Source organism: Xenopus laevis, chromosome 1S (genome assembly GCF_017654675.1).
Source record: "Xenopus laevis strain J_2021 chromosome 1S, Xenopus_laevis_v10.1, whole genome shotgun sequence".
Lineage (NCBI taxonomy): Eukaryota > Metazoa > Chordata > Amphibia > Anura > Pipidae > Xenopus > Xenopus laevis.
In genome coordinates, this window is record NC_054372.1 from 3,230,461 (window position 1) to 3,255,834 (window position 25,374).

The window sequence follows — 25,374 nt, forward strand, 5'->3', positions numbered from 1 at the left end:
ACACAATCTTCCCTACTGACTCCAAGAAAGAGGAATTGGAACTTCCAGGTTTCCAACAAGGTCCTTCCTCTAACAGTGAATCACATGCTGATGGCATTTAGAGTTGAGGCCATACCAACAGAAAATCAGGGCAACAAGGCACCTTTAGTGTGTAATAACAGATTAGAACAGTGGGGCAAAATAGAGACAGTAAGGCAAACTGGCAACAGTAGGACATGTTAGTGTTGGTAAAACAAGACTGGGACAGGATGACAATGTCTGGATATGATGGTGGCAGAAGGGCAAATGGGAGAAAACAGTACAAGATAACTACAGATGGAAAAGATGGAGACAACAGTGCAAGTCAGAGACAAGGAAAGATGGAGACAGCAGGACAAGATGAAAATAGTAGAAGAAGATGGAGACAGTAGGGCAAGATGAAGATAGTAGAAGAAGATGGAGACAACAGGACAAATAAGTGACAATAGGGCAAAAGAAGATAGTAGGAAAAGGTAGAGACATTAAAACAAGATGGTGATAATAGGGCATGCCGCATGATGGTGACAGTAGGGCAAAATTGAAACAGTAGAATAAAATGTAGACTGTAGAGCAAGCTTGAGAGAGCAATAACATTTTCTAATCAATTTATTTATATAATTATTATGTATTAATTGTGAATGAATGTATGTTATATGCATGTAATGAATTGATGAATTAAAGATGTTGATGATTGATAGAGTGAGAACTGATGGATGAGGGGGTGAAGAACTGGGAAAGAAAACTAATGGTTGATGAATTATGGTTGAAGAATGAGAAATTATAATGAAATATGGAGGATTGGTGGGTCACATATGGGAACAGCTGAGCTGATATGCAGTTATGCATGAGGGTGCAAGTAAGGCAAGCTTGTATGAACCTAATAAATGTGGCCATAGACGCACCAATAATATCGTACAAATTTTTTTTCGTACAATATTCGGTGCGTGTATTGCAGGAGACGAGCCAATCGGACGGCGCGTTGATTGGCCCAGACGGAAAATTTTCCGCCCATTGTTAGTGCTGAATCGTCACATACATGTAGAATTCTATTGTTTCTACCTGTATATCTGATGATTCAGCAGTACACGTGTGTATTGAAATGAACAATCTTTCTTGGAAAGATATTTACAGAAAAGATCGTAATTGTTACGTCTATGATCACCAGCTGCTGACTCTAGGGCACATTTTTAAACCTTCAGCAATTATCCCTCGGTCATCAATCAGTCATCTTGACATCTGAAGAAGCAGATTGATGAGCGCTGGTTGAGTAAGAGGATGAACCTTTGGTGTAGAGACATTCAAGATAAGGGACAAGGGAGGACACGACATACATGCAAGATGTGAGTGACACCAATGTGTCTGGTTACTAATGGCTCCAAATTAAAACAGAACTCATGGCAACAAATATGCTGTTTAATAGCAAGACATGGGAAGGAATATCAGAAGAAATGCATATGACATGTCCTGTGTTTAAAAAACTCTAAGAGTAAAATCAAGAAAAATTGACTGATACCCAGCTTTGATTTAAGATTGGTTAAATTTCTTATTCCACATCATGTGGACAGAGTCGATCCCACACTTGTTGATATTAGTTTGTCTACTGTTTATTTTTCTTTTGACATTGAAAGTGAAACATCTCAGGAGGCTTCTGGAGCTTCCCCTTCCATGGTGGCTTTCCAAAATGAATTTAGTAATAACCATCTGAACTGGTTCCTCTTCTCCAGTCTGTAGGGTTTCAGACTCATCTTGGATCTTAGGTTCTGATTCTGCTCATGAAACCAGTTGATGTGGCTGTAGGCCGGTGCTGATGGAAGGTGGCAGAAGATTGTGTCCTATGGATTATTAAGCACTGGATTTCCTATGATTTGATATCATATCTGTAATAAATAACTGTGAAAGATGTGTATTGGTTAAGAAGGAATGGGGGGATTGCAACAAGGGATTTCTTAAAGCCAACGGCTTCATACAACTTTATTGCTGCGTCTTGTATGTTTGCTGTTTCCAGACACACAGCTTTGAAACCACGCTGCCTGGCAAAATCAATGACTGTCTGGCACAGCTTTGTGCCAATCCGCTGCTGGCGACAGTCCCTGGCAACAGAGAGATGTAACAGAAACAGCTCATCATCTGCTTCTTTTAATGGTTTGGCACCCACTATGCCCACAACCTTCCTGTCTATCTCTGCCACCCAGAAACAAGTATTGTCACTCATCATGTAGGAATTCTCAATATCAAGCATATCCTCACGCTGGCACCGACTTGCATACCCATGGAATTCCAAGTACAAGCCATACCAGCCAACAGCCAACAGGGCAACAAGGCTTGTAAGGGACAGAACATAGGAACTGGTGCACATGAAGATGCTGGCACATGCCACAATAATGATGAAATAAAACCGAGGCTTCTTCAGTGTGTTCCAACAGGCTGCTGGGAGATGCTCTTTTGTTCCTTCAACAAACAAGAAGTTGACCGTTTCATAGTCACTGTTTTTGTATTTTCTTATGGAGACGTTGGCCATGATACTCCGACTGAGCAAAGGCCTCCACCTATAACTAAGAAATAACATGTTAAAAGCTGACCCCAAATAAATGCCTGTTATCCCTGGTATCTGGTCATGGGGCATACAGCTTGCAACTGCAATTACTGAGCATTCTTAGTTGGGATGGTCAGTGTAGAAGGTTGGCAGCCAGACTTACAGAACTGATATAGTTGGGAGAAAATAAATCTATTGTGAGCATGGGCTACCTAGGGAGCCAGGAGTTCTTTAAAATGTAATAAATTATAATATATCAATAGCAGTAACCTGGAGATAAGTGCTTGTCACGCCCGCCACCACAGACTCACGTGACATGGGACTGTAAAGGCCAACTCAGTTCCTTGCTAACCTGTGCAGAACTCACACGCAGTCACACCCAAACAGCCCCAACATGCCAAAACGTAAAAACTGCCACCACTTCGTTTAGGGCAGAGACACACGTGGAGATTCAGGGAAATTTAGTGGCCCTGTGACAAATCTCCCCGAACTACATTCCTGCCGGCTACAATCTAAATCGGCGGTGTGATGGCACTCTGAGCACTTTGTTTTCCAAAGTTGTGAGGCAACTTCAGGCGACTTCAGGAAAACAAAGCACTCCGAGTGCCATCCCACTGGCAATTTTGATTCTAGCCTTCGGGTAGGCAGTTCTGGGAGATTAGTCGCCGAAGAAGAGGCGATTTGTCGCCAGACGACTAATCTCTCTGAATCTCCACGTGTGTCTCTGCCATTAAGGGCCACAAGCACCCTACTCTTGACACTCACTAGAGGCTTATCCCACTTACTACAGGTCAAGTCAATCAAAAGCCAACCCAAAATTCCCCTTCCAGCAGACAAAGGATCGAACACACACTTTTCCGTCTAACTAGCAAGAGGGGGTAACATACATTTAACATGCACACTTCCCTTCGGGTTAAAGGTTTGTTTAGAGCAGCAAAGACAAACTCATTAAATTGTAGATTTAATAGTCCAAAGTGGACAGTGCATCAAATATAAAAAGATCAGATACAATTACAAATAACATACAAGGCAACGAATAAAAAGGGATAAAAATACAGAACCTACCTACAGAAGGATCTTATACGAGTCCTGTTCCGGGGGAACAGAAGAAATAACGAGAAAGCAGCTTGGTCCCCAAAGGCATATATCTTCCCAGTTGTCTGGACCCCTGATATCCAGGTTGGGAAGAGATAGGTCACGCCCCCATCCAATGAGAAAGGTGAGGGTGGGTCACCAATTGACAACAGGCTGTTCTGGAGACATGGATTTTTCAACCAACCTAAACTATATGTGGGTGTATAGCAAAGGTATGAAACCATGAATATCAGGTAGGAAATGTAATTCTCTTTCCATAAATACCAAACACCCCAGGACTAACACATATTATTCTGGCCTTATCAGAATATCAGGTAATACTGGGAGGGACCATCATAATGTGGGAGTGTTTGGGCTCCTTGAGAAGTCCTAGATATAAGGTAAGTAAAGGGGCGATGATTTCTATCTCTTTTAGAGGATATTTAAGTTATGAGCATCAAACAATATTACAATTAAATCTGCCTTGAGACAGACCACCCCAATATAGCACAGGAATGATAATTGTGTTTTCAGTCCCCCCAGCAGACAGTCTGTCCTTATGCCATTTAGTGGCTATTTGTGAATTACCCCCTACTGTGAGGTTTCCTCAGAATGTGGATTCTAGAAGAAGGCTTATTGAATTTCGGAAAAATTAGAAAGCTTAACCATTTCTGTGCTGGAACTTACTGCCCCAACATGACATGCTCAATAGAACAAAGGCAACATGTTTATATCATCAGACTCACATATCTCCTAGTTGGAAGCAATTGAGCAAAGATGTCCAAGAAGACACTGGCACACAGAGGCTAGTAACAGCAGGGTTATACCCTTGTGTGTTTATTCTGCAAACGTGCAACGTTTCGGGGTCAGACCCCTTTGTCAAGCATCACACCAGGCGTCGAATTGCTGAAGGCCAGGGTTGTGCGAGCGGGCTACACTACATTACATAGAGCAAAGAGCCATTCAGAAATAGAAATTAAATGTCACCAGTATAGGAGACTATAGATTGTAGATTGTACAGGCATTGGCATTGTTAGGAAACACAGATATAATGTGCCAACACCAGAAAACACAAGCAATATACATATAGAGATGAGTTGTACAGGTAACCTTGCATTATATATATCAAAGGAACAGTAACACCAAAAAATTAAAGTAGACCCCATGGCTACACAGCAGCTTGTTTATATAAACTGTAGTAGTACTTATCTGTTATCTACTGTGTACCCTGTGCTTGAATGGCTGCCCCCATGGCTACACAGCAGCTTGTTTATATAAACTATAGTAGTACTTATCTGTTATCTACTGTGTATCCTGTGCTTGAATGGCTGCCCCCATGGCTACACAGCAGTTTGTTTATATAAACTATAGTAGTACTTATCTGTTATCTACTGTGTATCCTGTGCTTGAATGGCTGCCCCCATGGCTACACAGCAGTTTGTTTATATAAACTATAGTAGTACTTATCTGTTATCTACTGTGTATCCTGTGCTTGAATGGCTGCCCCCATGGCTGCACAGCAGCTTGTTTATATAAACTATAGTAGTGTTTCTAAAGCAAACACACCAGTTGTACCAGAGCAGGGCAACAGTACTTTATATTTTCATTACTTTAAAACACTTTCATTTTTTGGTGTTACTGTTCCTTTATGGGTGACCCCTTGGGGTGGGTTATATTTGTGCAAGGGAAAGTGGCTGTTGCTTGTATTGTACTTGCGCCTGCTCAGTCTGGTGAGTTGATCTTGCACTGCTGAAAGTTATCCATGAGATGCAACTAATTCTCACACTGTGTGATTGGAAGAATGTAGACATGGGGCTCTCTGGCAGCTCAAGGCAATAACTGCCCTTAGCAGGGAAGATATGTACCTCCAAATTTACATTACCCCATCCCACAGCATACCCTATTCATTCTTCTTCTGCACATGCTCTGGGCTGCTGTAACTTCTCTGAGAACAGAGAGTAAATAACATTATATTGTATATACTTTATATATACAATATATTCATTAAAGGGATACTGTCATGGGAAAAAACATATTTTTCAAAATGAATCAGTTAATAGTGCTGCTCCAGCAGAATTCTGCACTGAAATCCATTTCTCAAAAGAGCAAACCGATTTTTTTGTATTCAATTTTGAAATCTGACATGGGGCTAGACATATTGTCAATTTCCCAGCTGCCCCCAGTTATGTGACTTGTGGCTCTGATAAACTTCAATCACTCTTTACTGCTGTACTGCAAGTTGGAGTGATATCACTCCCTCCCTTTTCCCCCCCCAGCAGCCAAACAAAAGAACAATGGGAAGGTAACCAGATAGCAGCTCCCTAACACAAGATAACAGCTGCCTGGTAAATCTAAGAACAACACTCAATAGTAAAATCCAGGTCCCACTGAGACACATTCAGTTACATTGAGAAGGAAAAACAGCACAAGTCACATGACCAGGGGCAGCTGGGAAATTGACAAAATGTCTAGCCCCATGTCAGATTTCAAAATTAAATATAAAAAACTTGTTTGCTCTTTTGAGAAACGGATTTCAGTGCAGAATTCTGCTGGAGTAGCACTATTAACTGATGTGTTTTGAAAAAAACATGTTTTCCGATGACAGGATCCCTTTAACACAAGTCTGATCTTGACATTCACACTGCATGGCAGCATAGAAACCAGGCCTGTAGGATCAGCTTCTATGACAGATATACTTTATTGATACTTTCAGCTGTTTTGATGATTTCTGACGATCCCTTAACTTGACCCACACTGAGCATGTGCAGTGCCATCACACATAAAAGATGGAGTAACGAGATCCAAGGTGGGAGCTGCTGTGGAGAGATTATGACAAGTAAAGCAAAAGGGCGGCGTATCTAAAGGCAGACTCACACTAATGTTGCATATATTTGGCACCTTTGTAGCCAAAGGACGGTACGACTGTAGGGCTGACATGGCAGTGCCAATCCTAGGAAAGAAAACCTTGTACTAAACACGTCCCCTGTTCACACATTAGAAAGAGAGAAGGACAGAGATTGTAACCAGTTACATGAGGGGTTGGTTAGTTCAGGTCATTTATATTTATTTACCAAAATCTGGTGGGGTGCAGAGTCCTCTCTCCGTTCCTCTCCCCTGAATGACTGCAGCACTGGATACCCACGTTTAGATTCCAGCTCCAGACTGGCCCCCTTCCCTGATATTAATCAGCTACCAGCTATTTGGCTGAATTTGGGAGATCCAAAGGGCACTTGGACGTATGTATCACAAACCAGCTCAGCTTCTGGCTCTGCTGCAATGTTGTCTCATAGCGTCTGACTGTATTCAGATACACAGTGTGAATCCCTGTTGGTAAATATTATTTCAAAGGGATTGGGCAAGAGCAGAGCAACAGTTCCACACGGCAGGGTCTGTGACTTCTCTTCATCACATTTACTGCACAACTATCCAATGAAGAGTGAATCCAATTTGGTGCCACACCAGTTTCTGGGACCAGACTCCTAAAACGAGCTGCCTGCAGCCTTACCCATGGGGGGAGACAATACAAGGTCCCATTGTTTATATATATATAGTGGGGGTTTGCTTGTATTGGGATTGGTAGTGTTAAGGCAGATAGGTGTCAGGGACTCCAAATTTGAAGCAGTTTTCTCACTGCGCAGTTTCTTATCTGCCAAACAGCTCACAAACAAAACAGAGTATTAAAAACACTTGTGCAGGGGCTTCATTATATTAGAAAAGAGAGCCTCATCCCTGTAGGGTCTACATAAGGGTCTCATGTAACCCAAACAAGGTAACAATGTACAAAGTACCTTAGAGCTCCCAGCAACCTTGGCCCTGCAGCAGAGCCTCATAGAGATTCCTATCCCTTCAGCCAATACCTGAGGCACCAGACTTTCCCTACAATAAATTGACTGAGCCTAATTAACCTGGAGCCCCCGCTTTGTATAAGGGAGAAACCTATACGTATACTCCACTCACTACTCTTCCACTATGTGCAAATATGTATATTTATATGTGTGTAGAAAGAGAGAGGTAATATATATGTACTGTATACTGTATACATACAATGCATTATGATTCTAAACAGTATTAATGTATGTTTATGGCTGATAAAGATCTGTGCATGGAACTAGATCATTAATGCTTTAGGCAAGACCCCGGGGTTCAGTTTAATCTATTTTTCATGTACTAATGATGAGTGACACGTGGACATTGTGGGGGGCACATTTAATATCTTTATCTAGTTTATTAGGTCAGTGCACCTGTTTACTTTGCATTAGCTGAACTTCCTCATCAGAACCAGACCAAGTACTACCAGTGTGTGTGTGTGTGTATATATATATATATATATATATATATATGTATATATATATTTATTTATTTATACATTTCTGTACGAGGAAATACATTCTTACATGTGTATGGTACTGTTGCATACCTCCCAACTGTCCCGTTTTCAGTGGGACAGTCCCACGTTTGACTGCTCAACCCGCAGTCAACGGTTTGTACTGGAAAGTCCCAATTTTCTCTGTGCAGAACAGCTAAAAAAAGATACAATGTTTCTAATTTAATTGGCTTTTGGCAGAGAGCCTAGAGCAGCCACCAGATGCAGATCAAAAACAATTTTGAGATAAGCAAATAAGTAATTGTAACAGAAATCACAGAAATTAGACTCACAGTTTTAAGGGCAATTCACCTTTTATTATCAAAAAACACAGAAATATGTTCAAACTTTCATAACCAGCCAAATTTTGTAAAATGAACATGGTAATTAGGGGGATGTGACCAAAAATGGGCGTGGTCTCTGGGATTAATGTGAGTGGTTAGAGGATGACTTTATTCTGTATCTATAAGTAAAGATCGAGAAGTTTGCAAATCGTCCAAAAAATGGAACAATCAGAACAGCTGTTTTTTCAAAGTCCAGGCCTTCATACAACTTATGTGCTGCATATTGTACTATACATGTCTGGAGCTTGACGGATTTGTACCCACCCTGTCTGGCAAAGTCCATGACCTTCAGGCACAGAGCCTTGGCAATACCTTCATCCGGTGCTCCCTTCTAACTGAACGGCGTCTGAGCATTATCTCATCTTCTGACTCCTCTGATGGTTGAGCAGCCACCATGCCTACAACCTTCCCGTCCGACTCTGCCACCCAGAAACAGGAATTTCTCCTCATCATGTAGGTCTTCTCTATGTCCAGCAGATCATCTTTCTGGCTCTGGCTCACATACTGGTGATATTGAAAAGTGCAGTTTATACCAAGCTCCAGCTGCCAATACAACCAACATGGCCAGGGTCAGCAGGTAGGAACTGGTGGCCAACCAGGAACACAACAAGAAGCGACAGAGAGAGAACAAGGTGGGCCTGAGGAAGCTTCAGCAGGTAGAAACAACATGCAGGCACATGTTCCATCACCCCTTCTCCAAACATGGAGTGAACCACTTGATAGTCGCTGTTGCTGTATTTGCGTATGGAGACGTTGGCCATGCTAGACCTCTTACACCAAAAGCTTCACCTGCCAAACAAAAAAACACAACAAGTATTAAGTCAACACAGGGCACAAGAGCACTGCCAGGATGTTTAGCCTTATCAATGCAAGTTTTTTTTTTAAAAAAACAATGAATAAAACTCTTACAACATCTAAGAATTAGAACTTAGAACTCTAAGAACATCTAGAATCACTTACTTAACCCAGTCACATGACCATGGTGTTTTTTCTGCTCTCATTGTTCACATATTGCACATTAAAGGGGATCTAAACCCCCACAAAACTTGAACTCACTCTGGGTAAGAGCACTGCAGACAGAATCCAGGCAAGTGACCCCAGCAGGGCATTCTCAGCTTGACCCGATACAGTCCAACTTGAACTGTACAGAAATACAGAGTCCAGGCAAGTGTCCCCAAGACTCATACCCAGGGTGATGGCAATTGAGAAGGCTGTATATTTGGTGCAGAGTATTGGCAGTAAAAAAATACACAGAAATGTCGCTCTTAGTTACCCAACTGACTCTGAACTGACAGACAGAATCCAAGCAAGTGTCCCCAGTAGAATATTTCCACTTACTGTACTGACAGGCAGAATGCAGATAATGGACCCCAGGGGCAGATATTTCCCAACATCTTCTCTGGGAACTTAAAGCCCTTCCTTCTTACCCAGAATCCCCCCTAGGTCGTAAGGCAAATAGCACAGGTTCCTTTACCTTTAGTCCAGTTGCCCTTTCTCCAAGCCTGTTCTGACTGTCAGTTCTGCTGGTAGACAGTGGCCTTGTTCAAAACGAGAAAGTGACAGTGTGACAATGGGGTAAGCGAGTAAACAGGTGTGGGTCGGGCTTTGGGTAAGCAGGTATGGGTTGGGCCAGGTATAAAAAATATATCCGCACAAACTACAAACTCTTGTGTTCCAATGTGTCCCGAGTGCACTCTAGATGAGCCCCCATTATTTAGTGCTCAATGTAGGTGAATGCAACTTAAAGGGAAAGACAGAACATAAATTCTGCACAGCTAGTGATGCAGTTGGTAACAGAACAGGGGTCCTGCATATTTGGCTATTGGTTTAAAATAAGCAGGGCTTCTACTTTAAATGAAATTTCTTGCAGCTGTAACCTACACAGCATTCAACCACACAAGTCTGTTGCGGCAAGTCGCTAAGGGAGCTCGAGCATAACCAATGGGTCCAGGCTGTGAGTAATTCCATGGTTCCCATGCACCATTGTGTGCATCTGCAGTTCCTCCAAGCAGGACAGAGGGGGCACTGTTGCTCACATTGGGCTGTAAAGGAGCATGGATGAGTGCTAGTACCTTTTTATATTAAGGATAGAGTTACACAGGCCAGAGTGGGGAGCTCTTTAGAAGGTTCAGAACAGGTTGATCCCACAGAATGACCTGACAGAGGTGATATTCCTAGATCTACCTGATAAAAATGACGCAATTGTCCCGCAGAGTTACCAATAAGAAGTTGAACATACAACGTTTGTAGGCAGTAATACCCTCAGATTTCTTTTCTTGCACTAAACACAGGAATTAGGACAAGGGTGCTGGGAATTATCACTAATGTGCAACTTTATTCTGTCCAGACACCAGAGTCACATGTTTTTGCAGGTAACAGGAATTCACAGAAAGAATTTGTCAATTAGACAAGACACAATCTTCCAGTTACCCAGGTCCATTTGTGTTCTCACTCACATCATTGCCATCAGCCTCCAGTGTTGACCCCTGGGGCCTGTCTCCTCATTCCCCTCTACAGGACTGAACCCACAACACCAGTCTTGCCAGGCGCTCTCCAATGGATGTCCAACACTTCCCAGGTCTCTTACCTGAAGCACCTCAAAGCCAACCACTACCCTGTCTTACTAACTCAAAACCCTAACTGACGGGTACCTGTGGGGAAGTTATTCCTACTCACCCTTTGGTGGGGGTTACAGTTGCCCATTTTCACTCTTCTGACTTGACTCACATGGCTACAGTGTGCCATAACAAAACAATACCTGTACTAGCTAGGCCTTACTCTTCCTTGCTCTTCTGGGTGCTGCCTGCAGCTCTATTCATCTGCCCTTATGGCTTGTCTCCATTACATGTTCTTCAACTCCACCCTCCTAGATATTTGTAGATGTCCCTTTCACCCCCTTACAAGTTGACTGATAGAAGTGGCACTCATAGGTCTACCTGCTGGAGATACCACTTACAGTGTTAATATAAATCTATTGGTAAATGGAAGTGCTGTAGCAACTCCTGCAGAACATATTACATATGACTCTCTGGTGGCACCTTTGCATAGTGTTTGAGGAAGGGTGTTGATGAACTCTAATTCTCATTTGAAATCAATAAATGGCAGGAATGTCAAACCAATCTGTTGGAGAATAGGCACAGATGATACAGCACAGTTGTTCAGCATATACAAATGGAACCTTCAGAAGTATTTACCCATCAGAGGCCAGTAAGCAGTTTGCAGATAGTCAACTTGAAAATGTCCAACCCCATGTTTCAGGCCCTCCAACTGGAACATAAGCAGAACAGCATGTACCCTTACATATTTCACTTGAGTCCCTATCCTGAGGGTGGTACACCGAAGACTAATAATCCTTCTACTTTCTTCGTAGGAGCATCAGGCTGCTCACTATATACCCTGAATCTAACTGTCATTCATAGAAATATCCTAATAATAAATTAACTTGGCTTCTAGGCTTCTAACCTTCCTGCCCAGGTGGAATCCAAGAAGAGAGGAGATTTAGTCCTTTCCTACAATAGAACAATGACCCTTCCTGGCCAGTTATGGAACAGATTACTCTGTAACACATGATCAGGAAATAGTTTCCTCTTCTGAATTAGGATCGAGTTAGTTGTCTATAAACTTTTGGGGGCTGCCTGTAAACATATAGGGTAACTGAATTTCAGTCTGCTACAGTACATTAACTAATAGAATTTGGATCCTGATAGAGGTGGTGTGTGCATTTTTGAATCATTAGTACTTTTGGTAACCAGTATGGGGATGGTGAAAGAAATTATCCAAGTGTCCCTAGACCAGGGTGCCCAGTGAATTGTTAGCACTGTTAGTCCCTGAGTTACTATTTTTAGAGAAGGCACTCAGAGACTCATAGGCTGCATATTGTACTATATATGCAGGGTCGGACTGGAGCCGGGCCAGACCCGCTCCACGATTGACCAGCCCCCAAAACAAAAACAATCATGTGTGGGGCGGCTTGCTGACCAGCATTCGTACATGCGCATGCATGTAGGGGGCCCTGAGTTTGGGACTCGGTGGGACCCCAATGCTCCAGTCCAGTATGTTACTCAAAAGATGACTTTATACCCATACAGTACATGGACAAAGCACTTTGCCAATTCCCTTTATCTGGTGGTCCCTTCTGAATAAGGCAATTGAGCATCATCTTATCTTCTGTGACCTTTGATGGATGGGCTGCCACCATGCACAGAGCAACCTCCATGTCTGCTTTTGCCACCCAGAAACAGGAATTGCTCTTCATCATGTAGGTCTTCTCTGTATTCAGCAGGTCCCTTTTCTGGCTCCGCATATTCTGGTGAAAGTCACTGGATACTATATAGCAAGCTCCAGCCAGCAATATGACTAGTGTGGCCAGGGACAGCAGGTAGGAAGTGGTGGCCAGAAACACAGGGAGGAACTCTAGAGAGAGAATGAATGGCACAAAGAGAATTTCAGCATGTAAATAAAAATACAGTCCCATCATCATTTCTGTATATATTGCGGACCCACATCATGGTCACAGTTGCTGTTTTTCTGTATGTTTACGTTGGCCATGCCATCCCTCCTACACCTTCACCTGCTGACAAAAATATACAAAGAGTATTAAGTCAAGACAGTGGCCCCTTATGTAACACTAGGAAGGCAGATGCCCCCCTGCATTTCCATCGCAGCACTTGCTACCTTTGTTGTCTACTAATATATTTGTTCTTAAAGGAAAGCTTTTCCAAAGGTTACTAAGAGATAAACTACTTGACTTCATTGCAAATCAAAATACTATGAGTGTGTGCCAGCATGGTTTTATGCGTAATAGATCTTGCCAGACTAAATTAATTTCTTTTTATGAGAAGGTGAGCAGGGACCTTGATTCTGGGATGGCAGTGGATGTGATTTACTTAGACTTTGCTAAAGCATTTGATACAGTGCCACACAAAAGGTTACTGGTTAAATGAAGGAATATTGGCCTGGAACATAGTATTTGTACCTGGATAGAGAACTGGCTAAAAGATAGACTACAAAGAGTGGTGGTAAATGGAACATTTTCTAATTGGACCAGTGTTGTTAGTGGAGTACCGCAGGGCTCTGTACTAGGTCCCTTGCTTTTCAACTTGTTTATTAATGACCTGGAGGTGGCCATTGAAAGTACTGGTTCTATTTGTGCAGATGAGACTAAATTGTGCAGAACTATAGGTTCCATGCAGGATGCTGCCACTTTGCACAGTGATTTGTCTAAACTGGGAAACTGGGCAGCAAACTGGAAAATGAGGTTCAATGTTGATAAATGCAGGTTATGCACTTTGGCAAATATAATATAAATGCAAGTTAAATACAAAAACAAGGTGATCCTTTCAAACTTAATTTAAACCCACGGCGGAGGCAGAGGTCTGACCTAAGTCAGTGATTTCAATTAATTCTATAAAAAGAACCCCAATTGCCTCCCACTCGTACAGCAGTTCCTCAAATGTTAAACTACCTATTAAGTATTTTGTGATTGCTGAAGGCAATCACTAACCAATAAAAATAATAATGTGCTTGGTTTTAACAAAATAAGATTACATTAAAGTGCAAGTGCAATAAAAATTTATTCTATTGATTATACTTTAACTTAAAGGTTAATAAATACTTGATAGAATTAATACTTCGCACAAATTAATAGCCTTATGATACAGTGTATTATCAGGTACCTGATGTTTTCACCCACAATCAATCCGACCAAGGAATTAATTAGAATAAAGATATAAAGTGCTTTAAGTGCTTATTAGATTATTGTAAGATGGCTATTACCATAAATTCATAATTGCTTCCAAATTAATTAATTATAAAGTGCTAGACAGTGCCAAGTAATTAATAATAAATAGATAATAAATAGAGTAGTTGATATAAGGAGGACCACAATTGATGGGATAAATAATTATTAAAAACACACAGAATGCTCAGGTTAAAAGGTTTTAAGCAAGAAATGGAAAATTGAAGGGGGTGGAGTTGTCCCAAAAGCTGCTTCTTAAATTGTTTTCTATCCCTGGGACACCACAAAGATAAGGAGGCAGAGTATCCGGGACTGTGGTCTCGTTTGTTAATCTAAATCCTATTCTGAAGAGAAACTAAATAACCCTAAAAAACCACAAATCCGCGGGCTCTTGTGAGCTTTAGTAGCAGAGAAGAGAGAGATACCCGAGCACTGGTAGAAGTAGATTTCTTTACCACCCCTTCTATTCCGTTAACCCAAAGACCGAAATTATTCTAAAATTTTAAGTTAAAAAGGATTCCAAACGCCGTCGCGCGTTTCGCAGTGATAGCTTTATCAAGGCGTAATGCAAGTTATACACTAAATGGCAGTGTGTTGGGAGTTTCCTTAAATGAGAAGGATCTTGGGGTCTTTGTAGATAACAAGTTGTCTAATTCTGGGCAGTGTCATTCTGTGGCTACTAAAGCAAATAAAGTTCTTGTATAAAAAAGGGCATTAACTCAAGGGATGAAACATAATTGTGTCTCTTTATAGGTCCCTGGTGAGGCCTCATCTGGAGTATGGGGGCAGTTTTGGACTCCAGTCCTTAAGAGGGATATAAATGAGCTGGAGAGAGTGCAGAGACTAAGTGCAACTAAACTGGTTAGAGGGAGGGAAGAGTTAAATTATGAGGGGAGACTGACAAGGTTGGGGTTGTTTTCTCTGGGGGAAAAAAGGCGCTTGCGAGGGGACATGATTAGACTTTACAAGTACATTAGAGGACATTATAGACAAATAGCAGGGGACCTTTTTACCCATAAAGAGAATAACGTACCAGAGGCCTCCCCTTCAGACTAGAGGAAAAGAAGTTTCATTTAAAGGAACAGAGTACGGGTTCATCACAGTGAGGACAGTGAGGTTGGGGAATGCACTGCCGGGTGATGATTCAGTTAATGACTATAAGAGGGACTTGGATGATTTCTTGGACAGACATAATACAAAGGCTATTGTGATACTAAAAGCTACAATGAATATAGATTATGGGTATATATAGTTTCAGTGTATGGAGGGGCCAGTGTGAGTCTGGATGTGCATTGAGTTTTATTTGGAGGGGTTGACTCTTGTCTTTTTTCAACCCAACTTAACTATGCAACTATGTAAAGATACAGTATATTGCCATCATATCATTGGCTTCTGCACTGAACGCTGGATGAAAAATTGTGCCTCCTCCCCCCACTCACCCTACTGAATACAGTTCTGCCTAATCAGTAGCCTTCAATTTAAAGTGCATTGTACAAGTTAAAGTGCAATGTAACCATAGCTTACCCAAATGTTGCTGAGTTATAAGCATAGTCCAACATGTTATTTATTCATGTGATCAGTGCTGGAGGTACAGTCATTTGTCAAGGGCAAGTTACTAGCTGGAGTTGCACTCACAAAGCCTCATACAGGAGATGGCTAACACAATTACTAGTAGGAGTCAATACTCACAGACCCATTAGTGGAGGTGGTTATTCAGTTACTAACCAGAGATGACAGATGGAGAGTTACTAACTAGAGCTCACACTCATTTACTAATTAGAAGTATCGCTCACAGAGTTACTAACCAGAGGTGGCATTCACAGGGGCTCATTTATAAACTCTGGGCAAATTTGCATCTGAGCAGTAACCCATAGCAACCAATCGATGATTTGCTTTGCTCAGCTGTGAACACTGAAAGCAATCACCTGATTGGTTGCCATGTGTTACTGCTCAGAAGCAAATTTAACTAGCGTTTATAAATGAGCCTGACAGTTACTAATTAGAGGTGGTACTCACAGAGTTACAAATCAGAGGTGGCAATGAGAGAGTTATTAGCTGGAGGTGGCAATCGCAAAGTTACCAGCCTAAATTTGGATATTAGGGAAGTATGCAACCCGTATCATACAATAAAAAATGTTCTTTATAAGGGTTTTTATAGGCCTGTTACAGCCTGAGGCAATAGACCTTATACTGCCAACCCTCAGCCCCTGCACTTAATTCCAGCATTTGGGAGGTGGGTAAGAGTGTTATTATAAAGAGCACAATGGCAATGACTGTTGCTTAAAGTTACAGCCTTTTGTGTTGCCCTTGGGATAGTAATGTCCCTTTGATGTTTAGTGACTCAGGGCAAATCCCCCTTTATGCCATTCCTTAATGCCACCCCTGGGGAGAGAGTTGAGGATTAAGCCTGGTTCAGGGCTAAGAAGACTTGTTACAAATGAAGGGCACTTAATATCTGCCTATTGAACTAATGATTTTTAACAGCTACTACACCTGGATTAAGCATTACACTTAACATGTGAGTAAATGGCAATGGGGCAGCCTTTGTAGAAGCATTATGGCATCCTTACAAAGCATTTACTGTAAGTCATGAAGTTATATATATGTACCTTGATATATGGATCATGTAAAACATATTCAATAAGAACATTTGATAAAGATGGTTGGACAACTGCGGACCCATTGTGATTATGATGATGAAATAATTTACAATTACCCATCCTATTGTTCTTTGCAAATCCATAACATACAGGGGTATTGGATAACTAAGTTCAGCAGTTGAACTTGCCTCAAGGACCAAAAGTTCCTGCTGCCTCCATTGGCCAGTCATTGGCACCTCCTTTGGATATTGTACTGGTACTGTAATAGTTTGATTCCAGCCAGTCTTGTCGACCAGGTAGGAAGAGAACTTGAGTGAGTCCGGGTGAAAGTCAATACTCACCCTGCATAGATCTTTACCTATGCCCATGCCTCGGTGGCTTTTAGCCACAGACATTCTCTGTAGTTCCACATATTTCTGTCCTCCAGAGTGAGGGATCAGGAGAGTTGCCACCATACCAACAACTTCTTCTGCAGATTCAGCAACCCAGAAGTACCTGTCCCTTCCAATATAATGTTTCCAGACATCTCTCATATCAATGACCAGGTTGTTTTTAACATAGGAATGAAAGAAATCCCAACATCACCACCAGGGGAAGACCAGGGCACAGAGCACAATGCAGCCTGAAAGGAATGGAGCCATTGGCTGAAAGGAGATGGAGCCATTGGCTGAAAGGAGATGGAGCCATTGGCTGAAAGGAGATGGAGCCATTCATTGGCTGAAAGGAGATGGAGCCATTGGTCGCAAGAAAGAGCAGAAACTCACCTGTCATAAGAATCTGGGAGCTTGGGCGCCCCAGTACTTGCTTGAAAGCCACTGGAGTGTTTTCAATGACCCCAGAGACATAAAGGTCTAGGACAGACTTGTAATCGGAATCCTTGTAAATCCGTAATATGTGACCCATTGGCATCCTATAAAAAGCTTTGGGACTTCTCGGGAGTATTGGGGTCACAAGATGAACAATATTCTTTGGGATTTGACTTTTTCGTTCTTCACAGCAGATGTTGGCATTCCAGCTGGCAGTCTTTCCAGGATTAACTTCATGTAACATGTACCAGGGGGTGGGTGCCAATAAGTTAGCAACTGGTTTATTAACTGAGCACTTACACCAGGTTGGAGTCAGGTCACTGAGCACCAGGTTATTTTAGATCAGGTTATTATACAACTTGTCTGGATCCTGCTCAAATCCAGGCAAAATACTTTTGATCCTGCAAATGTTTTATTTTGTTGTTAGTCAAAAAAAGAACTATCTGTTTCAAAATGTAAATATATGAGCTGATGGCTTGGGAGCCCCAATATAACAAAGTCATTGACTTCTGTGCTTTGTTCCATCTCATATTAAAGAGAGGATGGTAGATATATAGGGGGATTAGGGGATAATGGCCCTGGGCAGCAAATGGCAAGCACTAGTGCTAAGCAGGACTCTGGGCATGTAGATGAGAATTATTATTATAGCCTAAAGATTTATCTTATAGCCTAAACATTTATCAGGAAACCTGCTCCAAACAGGTATACATAAATACGGTATATATATCATCTACTTGGAGTTCCAGTACCACCGCCTCTCACTGTATATAATGTACTTGGGGTGCCAGTATCTACTACCTCACTGTATAGAATGTAATTGGGGTGGCAGTACCTGCTGACTCACTGTTTCTATTGTGCTTGGGGTGCCAGAACCCACCGTCTCTCTCACTGTATGTAATGCACTTGGGGTGCCAGTAGCCAGTGCCCCCTACTGTGTAGAATGTGCTTGTTGTTTCTGTATTCCATACTTTTGACTTAATACTCTGCTGAAGATGCCAATTACTTATTGTACCATTGTTATGTGGTGGGGCCGCCATCCCAATGCTCTTACTGTATAATACATGCTGGATCCTATTCAGTCTCTGCAGCAGCTGATATTAAGCTCTAGCATACTAACATCCTTGGAAACTTGGGCTTGCTGCATGTCTTCCACTGGGGAGAGATTTGTAAGGGGTGGAAACCAAAAGTGGGCGTAGCTTTTCTGTCCCTGGTAATGGGCTTTGCCACTGTGTTAATCTCTGTGGGTGTCAGCTAATGTATAGAGCTATTGCTCCATATAAGGTCAGGCCCAAAAGCTGTCCCTGTGCTTGGCCATTGGAAAGAGAGCAGCCCCGAAACAGGAAGTACAAAGAACCAGACTTCGAAGTAAGCATGCTGGAGAGTGGATATTGGAGAGCTGACAGTCAAATAAATAATAATAAAATTCTGAGCTTTATTGAAAGGGAGTGTAGAAATAAGCCATCATCTGGCTGCTGGGATGTTGTATTGGTAGAACAAGGTCCAGAAGTCTGATTCCAGTGCAAACAAAATGTAACAAAATACCTGCCTTTTGCAAGAATTCTGCATGTAGAGAGACATGATGTCTGGTGAGTTTAATAGAGTGACCTCTAATACATCTTCTAGGCAAAAGGAGCCCCCCTATAAGATATATTGGATTTGACACCCAACTGCTGCATGAAGAGAGAATGAAGAGAAACAGATGCTGAGAGAGGAATAGTGAACATAAACTTGATTATTTCAGAAACAATGCAGAATATTTAATTGATTGTATTTCAGTAGGAGAAGGCTTATATTCATTTTCACAATAGTTCCCCTAATAAACCTGCTAGTAAACCATGTGAGTATTGGAATTTATTGTGTAATATCGTAACATTAAGCATATATATACTACACGGCTGTGTGTGGGCCTTACTTACCCTGATATAAAGTATATCACAGCTGTGTTGAACATACAGGCTTGATCAAGCTTCCCCCTGTATAACTATAAGGTAGAGAGAAGCCATACAGCATAAGGTACACCAAATCAGTTGCTTTATGGCATGGAATCTAAATATATACATCTACCAGTGGCTGAGCTTGCATCTGGCTCCTGGAGGTCCCATGAGGATCAATAATACAGGTTACAATAGATCATGGGACAATTCAGGACCTGGGTTGGTTGCTAGATAAGAATTTTCTAAACAAAACATACAACCAAGGCAGTAACAGTTCATTGGTGTTTCAATAATGTTTTGTTTCTTACAAAAAGAAATCATACAGCTTATTCCATATTGAGGGAATGTTACACATGACCTGCCTGGGGTCCATCGAGATTCTGATGTAAAGTCTTGTGCTAAAGGCAAGGCTATGGTGCAACTTTAGCTCCCAGGCAGGATATCATAGCGGTACTTAGAGATTGTGAAGTTTATCAGCTTCCCATAGACTGTGGGGAGGACAAACTCGATGTACTTCTTGAATCCCACACTCTTGTACATTCGCTGTGCTTCGTGCTGAACCATCAGGGTGTTGAGAATGACCGACCTGTACCCGTTCTGCCGTGCGAAACTAAGGACCTCTCGTGATAACGCCTTGCCGATCCCAAGCCCCCTGAAATCCTTCCTGACCGACATGCGCTTTAGAACCAGCTCCTCTCGCTTCTCGTCTGAAGGTTTGGCCGCTACTGTTCCCACAACGATTTCATCTGCTTCCGCCACCCAGAAGTAGGAGCCCTCGCTCTGCATGTAAGTCTTGGAGATATCCCTGAGGTCCTCCTTCAGGCAGTGATCGATGTACATTGACCAGCAGTAGCCCAACAACTGGCGCCCCAGGGCGAGTGCAAGCGTGACAGCCAGAACAGGCAAGATGAGAGACTTGGAGCTCACAAGCAAACACAGGAACATGCATGTAAGCACAAACAGGACCCAGGGCTGTTTCAGAACATGGATACAAACGGGTGGGACGTATTCGTTCATCCCAGCTGAAAACAGCTCACGTGCGGTCTCATAATCCGAATCCTTGTAGCCTCTTATGTTATAGTCTGACATGATTGGCTGCAAAGAAACATAAATACATGAACACAGGGGAAAGTGAATGGTTTCTATTTTCCCTTAGAACTCCTTTCATCTCTCACCAGCAGCCTTTTACCAAAACACCAGCCAGCACACACAGGGTTACTGCTAAGGACAATATAGGATTTGCTCATTCTTATGTATGAATATGGGTTTGCAGAGATATTTCTCACAGAAAAGCTGTCTCCCGGCCTGGCCAGTGAAAATTCTGCTTGATGCCAATGTTATTAATAACATTATATAAATTTAAATGGCAAGAATATAGAAAGGCCGTTATTTTTTTCCATTAAAGATGGCAACCCTATATGCATGCGGGAGCCCTTTTTGCTGTTAAATGCTGCTCTGAATTAATTGCAGGGGCCCTGATTAAAGAAGAGCAGTAGATTGTGTGAAGGAGTTGATTCTAGTGTTAGGTAGGGTTGCCACCCGGCCAGTAAAACACCCGCCACGGCCGGTATTACAAATTTATCGGCAATGTAGCTGCCTGTAAATTTGTGATATCCCTAACTAAAGCACTTGGCCCGCCCCAATATTCTCAAAATTTACCTTTCCTTCGCCGCCTGGCCAATCGCACACCACGACTCCGCCCTTTGATGTCACGCCACGCCCCTTTTTACCACCCCCCATCGCCGGCCGGTGCAAATTTTATTGAAAGGTGGCAACTCTAGTCTTAGGGTTGCCACCTGTCTGGTTTTCAGCCTAGTTTTTGGAAGGGCTGTCCTGATTAAAACTGCCTTGCCGGCTTTCCAAATTAGCAATTCTGGACAGGACTTTGCAGTCAGTGAAATGGGAATAAGTCACTAGGTTCGCCCCTGATGTCACTAGGGTTGTCACCTTTTCTGGAAAAAAAAGTACCGGCCTTTCTGAATTCTTGATATTTATACCCTGTTAGTAAGGGGCCAGGGGGCAACCCTAGATGTCACCCACCAGAAAAAAGGTGTCCAACACTAAATAGTCTACACATACCTCCCAACTGTCCCATTTTGAGTGGGACAGTCCCGCTATTGACGGCTCAACCCGCTGTCACGGATTTGTACTGATAAGTCCCGGGTTTCTCTTTGATCTTCTGCACTGAACAGCCAGAAACTGATACAAAGTTTCTAACTTAATTGGGTCTTGGCAGAGAGCCCAGAATAGATACTTGACATTCTTTTGTGACAGTTTGAGAAGGAAGACTCACAGTTTGAAGGGCAATTCACCTTCATTAGCAAAACTGTAATAACATATAAAAACCACAGAAATGTCTTCAAACTTTCATAACCTGACAAATTGTGTAAAATGAACAAATGGCCAAAATTCAGCCGCCAAATCTTTTTGTCCCTCTTTCTGTTCCCTAAATGTTGGGAGGAGGTGTGTGTTATACAGAGAGAATGCAGGTACATAACACACTACAGATATATATGCAAATAGACTTTCTATTATACAGTTAAGTAACGCTGCCCACAACTGATGCGCTTCCCTAGAAGCAAATGTCTCAGCACAAACATCAGCAGCAACACTCACCTCTACTCTGCCCCACAGAACTTACTTCCGTCGCGTACCATAGACGTCATCGCGCAGCGCTTGTCTTCCACGGATATGGGCACAGAGGAGGCGCGCCGTGGTTGCTATGGTGACATGTCAGGCGTTCGGAGCTTGTGGGCGTGCCTGCGCGATGGTAGAATAGCAGACATATTTATTACTGGCGGAAGGAAGCTAAAATAGTAACAGCAGAGTGGGAAGTTGCGGTGCTGCCGGTAGCACATCTCTCTCCCCTCAAATTTAGCTCTTTAGTGTGTCAGATACGGGGAGAGAAGCTTAACTGTCATCATTTTGCTATACAAGTTGCAGCATGTATTATCTACAGAGAGGCTTCCAGGCCTAGTCTTTAAAGGGATACCGTCATGGGAGAACATGTTTTTTCCAAATGCATCAGTTAATAGTGCTGTTCCAGCAGAATTCTGCACTGAAATTTGTTTTTCAAAAGAGCAAACAGATTTTTTTATATTTAATTTTGAAATCTGACATGGGGCTAGACATTTTGTCAGTTTCCCAGCTGCCCCCAGTCATGTGACTTGTGTTCTGATAAACTTCAGTCACTCTTAAGGTTGCCACCCGGCCAGTATTTTACCGGCCTAGCCGGTAAAATACCTGCCAAGGCCGGGGCCGGTATTACAAATTTACCGGCAATGTAACTGCCGGTAAATTTGTAATACCCTTAAAAAGACCCCCTCAGCCCGCCCCCTGTAAACTTACCTTTTCTTTTGCCTCTTCTAGCGTCCGTGGCGTGGCCCCGCCCCTTTTGATGTCACATCCGGCCCCTTTTGATGTCACGTCCCGCCCCTTTGAGGCCCCGCCCCCGCAGCCGGTAATTTTTTTTATAAAAGGTGGCAACCCTAGTCACTCTTTACTGCTGTACTGCAAGTTGGAGTGATATCACCCCCTCCCTTACCCCCCAGCAGCCAAACAACAGAACAATGGGAAAGTAACCAGATAGCAGCTCACTAACACAAGATAACAGCTGCCTGGTAGATCTAAGAACAGCACTCAGTAGTAAAATCAAAGTCCCACCGAGACTGATTCAGTTACATTAAGTAGGAGAAATAACAGCCTGGCCAGAAAGTAGTTCCATCCTTAAGTGCAGGCACAAGTAACATGACTGGGGGAAGCTGGGAAACTGACAAAATGTCTTCCCCATGTCAGATTTTAAAATAGAATATAAAAAAAATCTGTTTGCTCTTTTGAGAAAAGGATTCCAGTTCTGAATTCTGCTGGAGAAGCACTATTAACTGATGTGTTTTGAAAAAAACATGTTTTTCCATGACAGTTTCCCTTTAATCATTGCCTGCTGCCTGGAGGATGTTCAGTTGTCTGGTGGGAGGGGCATAGATATCATGGAGGGCCGCAGCCAGCCTTGGGCAAGTCTCCTGTTTCCTGCTCTGGTGTCGGTACAATTATATTCTATTTAGAAAATAAGGTAATAATAGACTTTCACATGTGAGGGGAATGGGTGGAGATGATTGGCAGACACGGTGTCATGTGACCAAATATGCCCTGTGTGAGGAGAAAGGGCTGTATATGTACAGTAAGTGAGCTATAGACCACACCTCCCAACATTTAGGAAACAGAAAGAGGAACAAAAAGATTTGGCACGCGTAGCGAAATTATTTGGCCACGCCCATTTTTGTGGCCACACCCCTAATTACCATGTTAATTTTACATAATTTGACAGGTTATGAAAGTTTGAACATATTTCTGTGGTTTTTATATATTATTACAGTTTTGCTAATGAAGGTGAATTGCCCTTTAAGCTGTTAAGGTGGCCATAGACGCTCAGATAATTTTGTATGAAACAAATTTTCGTCTTATTCGGTGCGTGTATGGTGGAAAAAGAGCCGACTGATATCGGCAGAAGACTTGGCTATTGGTCGGCTCGGAAAATTTTGATCTGGAGCCTTTGGATGGACCCAAACATCGGCCATTGTCAGTGCTGAATCATCAGATACAGGTAGAATTCTATTGTTTCTTCCCGTATATCTACCTGTATATCTGACCATTCAGCTCCACACGAGTGTATTGAAACCAACAATCTTTCTTGGAAGAATCTTTTCCAAGAAAGATCGTAATTGTTACGTCTATGGCCTCCTTTAGTCTTCATTCTTATCTTATCAAACTGTCACAAAAGAATGTCAAGTATCTATTCTGGGCTCTCCCCCCAAGACCCAATTAAGTTAGAAACTTTGTATCAGTTTCTGGCTGTTCAGTGCAGCAGATCAAAGAGAAACCCGGGACTTATCAGTACAAATCTGTGACAGCGGGTTTAGCCGTCAATAGCGGGACTGTCCCACTCAAAATGGGACAGTTGGGAGGTATGTGTAGACTAGTTAGGGTTGGACACCTTTTTTCAGGTGGGTGACATCTAGGGTTGCCCCCTGGCCCCTTACTAATAGGAATAAATAGCAAGAATTCAGAAAGGCCGGTACTTTTTTCCAGAAAAGGTGACAACCCTAGTGACATCAGGGGCGGGGCTGATGACTTATCCCCATTTCATTGACTGCAAAATCCTGTCCAGAATTCCAAATTTGGAAAGCCGACAAGGCAGTTTTACACAGGACAGCCCTTCCAAAAACTAGGCTGAAAACTGGACAGGTGGCAACCCTAAGACTAGAGTTGCCACCTTTCAATAAAATTTGCACCAGCCGGTGCTGGGGGCGGTAAAAAGGGGCGTGGCGTGACATCAAAGGGCCAGAGTTGTGGTGTGCGATTGGCCAGACGGCGAAGAAAAGGTAAATTTTGAGCAGATTGGGGCGGGCAAAGGGCTTTAGTCAGGGGCGCTCCGCCAATGAGGCAGGCTGAGACGCTCGCCTCAGGCGGCAGCGCCACAGAGGATTCCAGAGGTGGGAAAAAGCCGCTCCTGCACCTTTAAGAGACAAATTTCGGAAAAAACTCTCAAAATTGCCTGCACCATATTAAGGTTAATTGCAGCCTTTCAGCTTGGAATTCAAACAACTGTATTATTTGGTTTTTAATGTCCCAATGACCCTGCCAAGCAGATGACCAGTGACTTGAATGATGGCTTGTACAATGGATAGTAGTGGGTCTAAATAAAATGATACCTGAGCAAAGAATTATAGAACATCAATTTCATAAAATTGTAGGGTCCTTGAATTCTAGGAGTCACTCCCCCCCAGTAATCATTTTTATTGAGGATTTACAGTATTTAAAAACATTGTTTTCATCCCATTTAAAGAAACCAAGGGAACAGAAATGGATTGGATCATGAATAACTTTATTGGCATAGACATATATCAATATCACTTGACTTGCAAGGATACAAGATGGCAGCTTTGTATAGTACATAGTCTCCCTGTAT

General features: G+C 42.5%; 2 protein-coding genes and 2 pseudogenes across 4 annotated transcripts; all 4 read right to left on the reverse strand.

The window, feature by feature from the left end:
- Positions 1 to 1,417: 1,417 nt before the first annotated feature.
- On the reverse strand, positions 1,418 to 6,818 carry nat8.6.S (N-acetyltransferase 8 gene 6 S homeolog). Of its 3 annotated transcripts, none has more exons than XM_041572636.1 (2): positions 6,697 to 6,818; positions 1,418 to 2,570 (listed from the first exon to the last, which is right to left on the reverse strand). In XM_041572636.1, the coding sequence occupies exon 2, from the start codon at positions 2,534 to 2,536 to the stop codon at positions 1,877 to 1,879; it is 660 nt and encodes a 219-aa protein (XP_041428570.1). In that variant the 5' UTR covers positions 2,537 to 2,570; positions 6,697 to 6,818; the 3' UTR covers positions 1,418 to 1,876.
- A 1,567-nt stretch (positions 6,819 to 8,385) lies between these two features.
- On the reverse strand, positions 8,386 to 9,276 carry LOC108705748 (annotated as a pseudogene).
- Positions 9,277 to 16,046: 6,770 nt separating this feature from the next.
- On the reverse strand, positions 16,047 to 18,751 carry LOC121399258 (annotated as a pseudogene).
- A 136-nt stretch (positions 18,752 to 18,887) lies between these two features.
- Positions 18,888 to 22,084, reverse strand: nat8.1.S (N-acetyltransferase 8 gene 1 S homeolog). The gene is given in 2 exon segments (NM_001091158.1): positions 18,888 to 20,504; positions 22,026 to 22,084. A coding segment is annotated over 1 exon segment (666 nt). The 5' UTR covers positions 20,499 to 20,504; positions 22,026 to 22,084; the 3' UTR covers positions 18,888 to 19,832.
- Positions 22,085 to 25,374: the final 3,290 nt, after the last annotated feature.

Bases quoted from the DNA above. Each gene is read 5' to 3' on its own strand.
- nat8.6.S (XM_041572636.1), bottom strand. From the start codon at position 2,536: ATGGCCAACGTCTCCATAAGAAAATACAAAAACAGTGACTATGAAACG.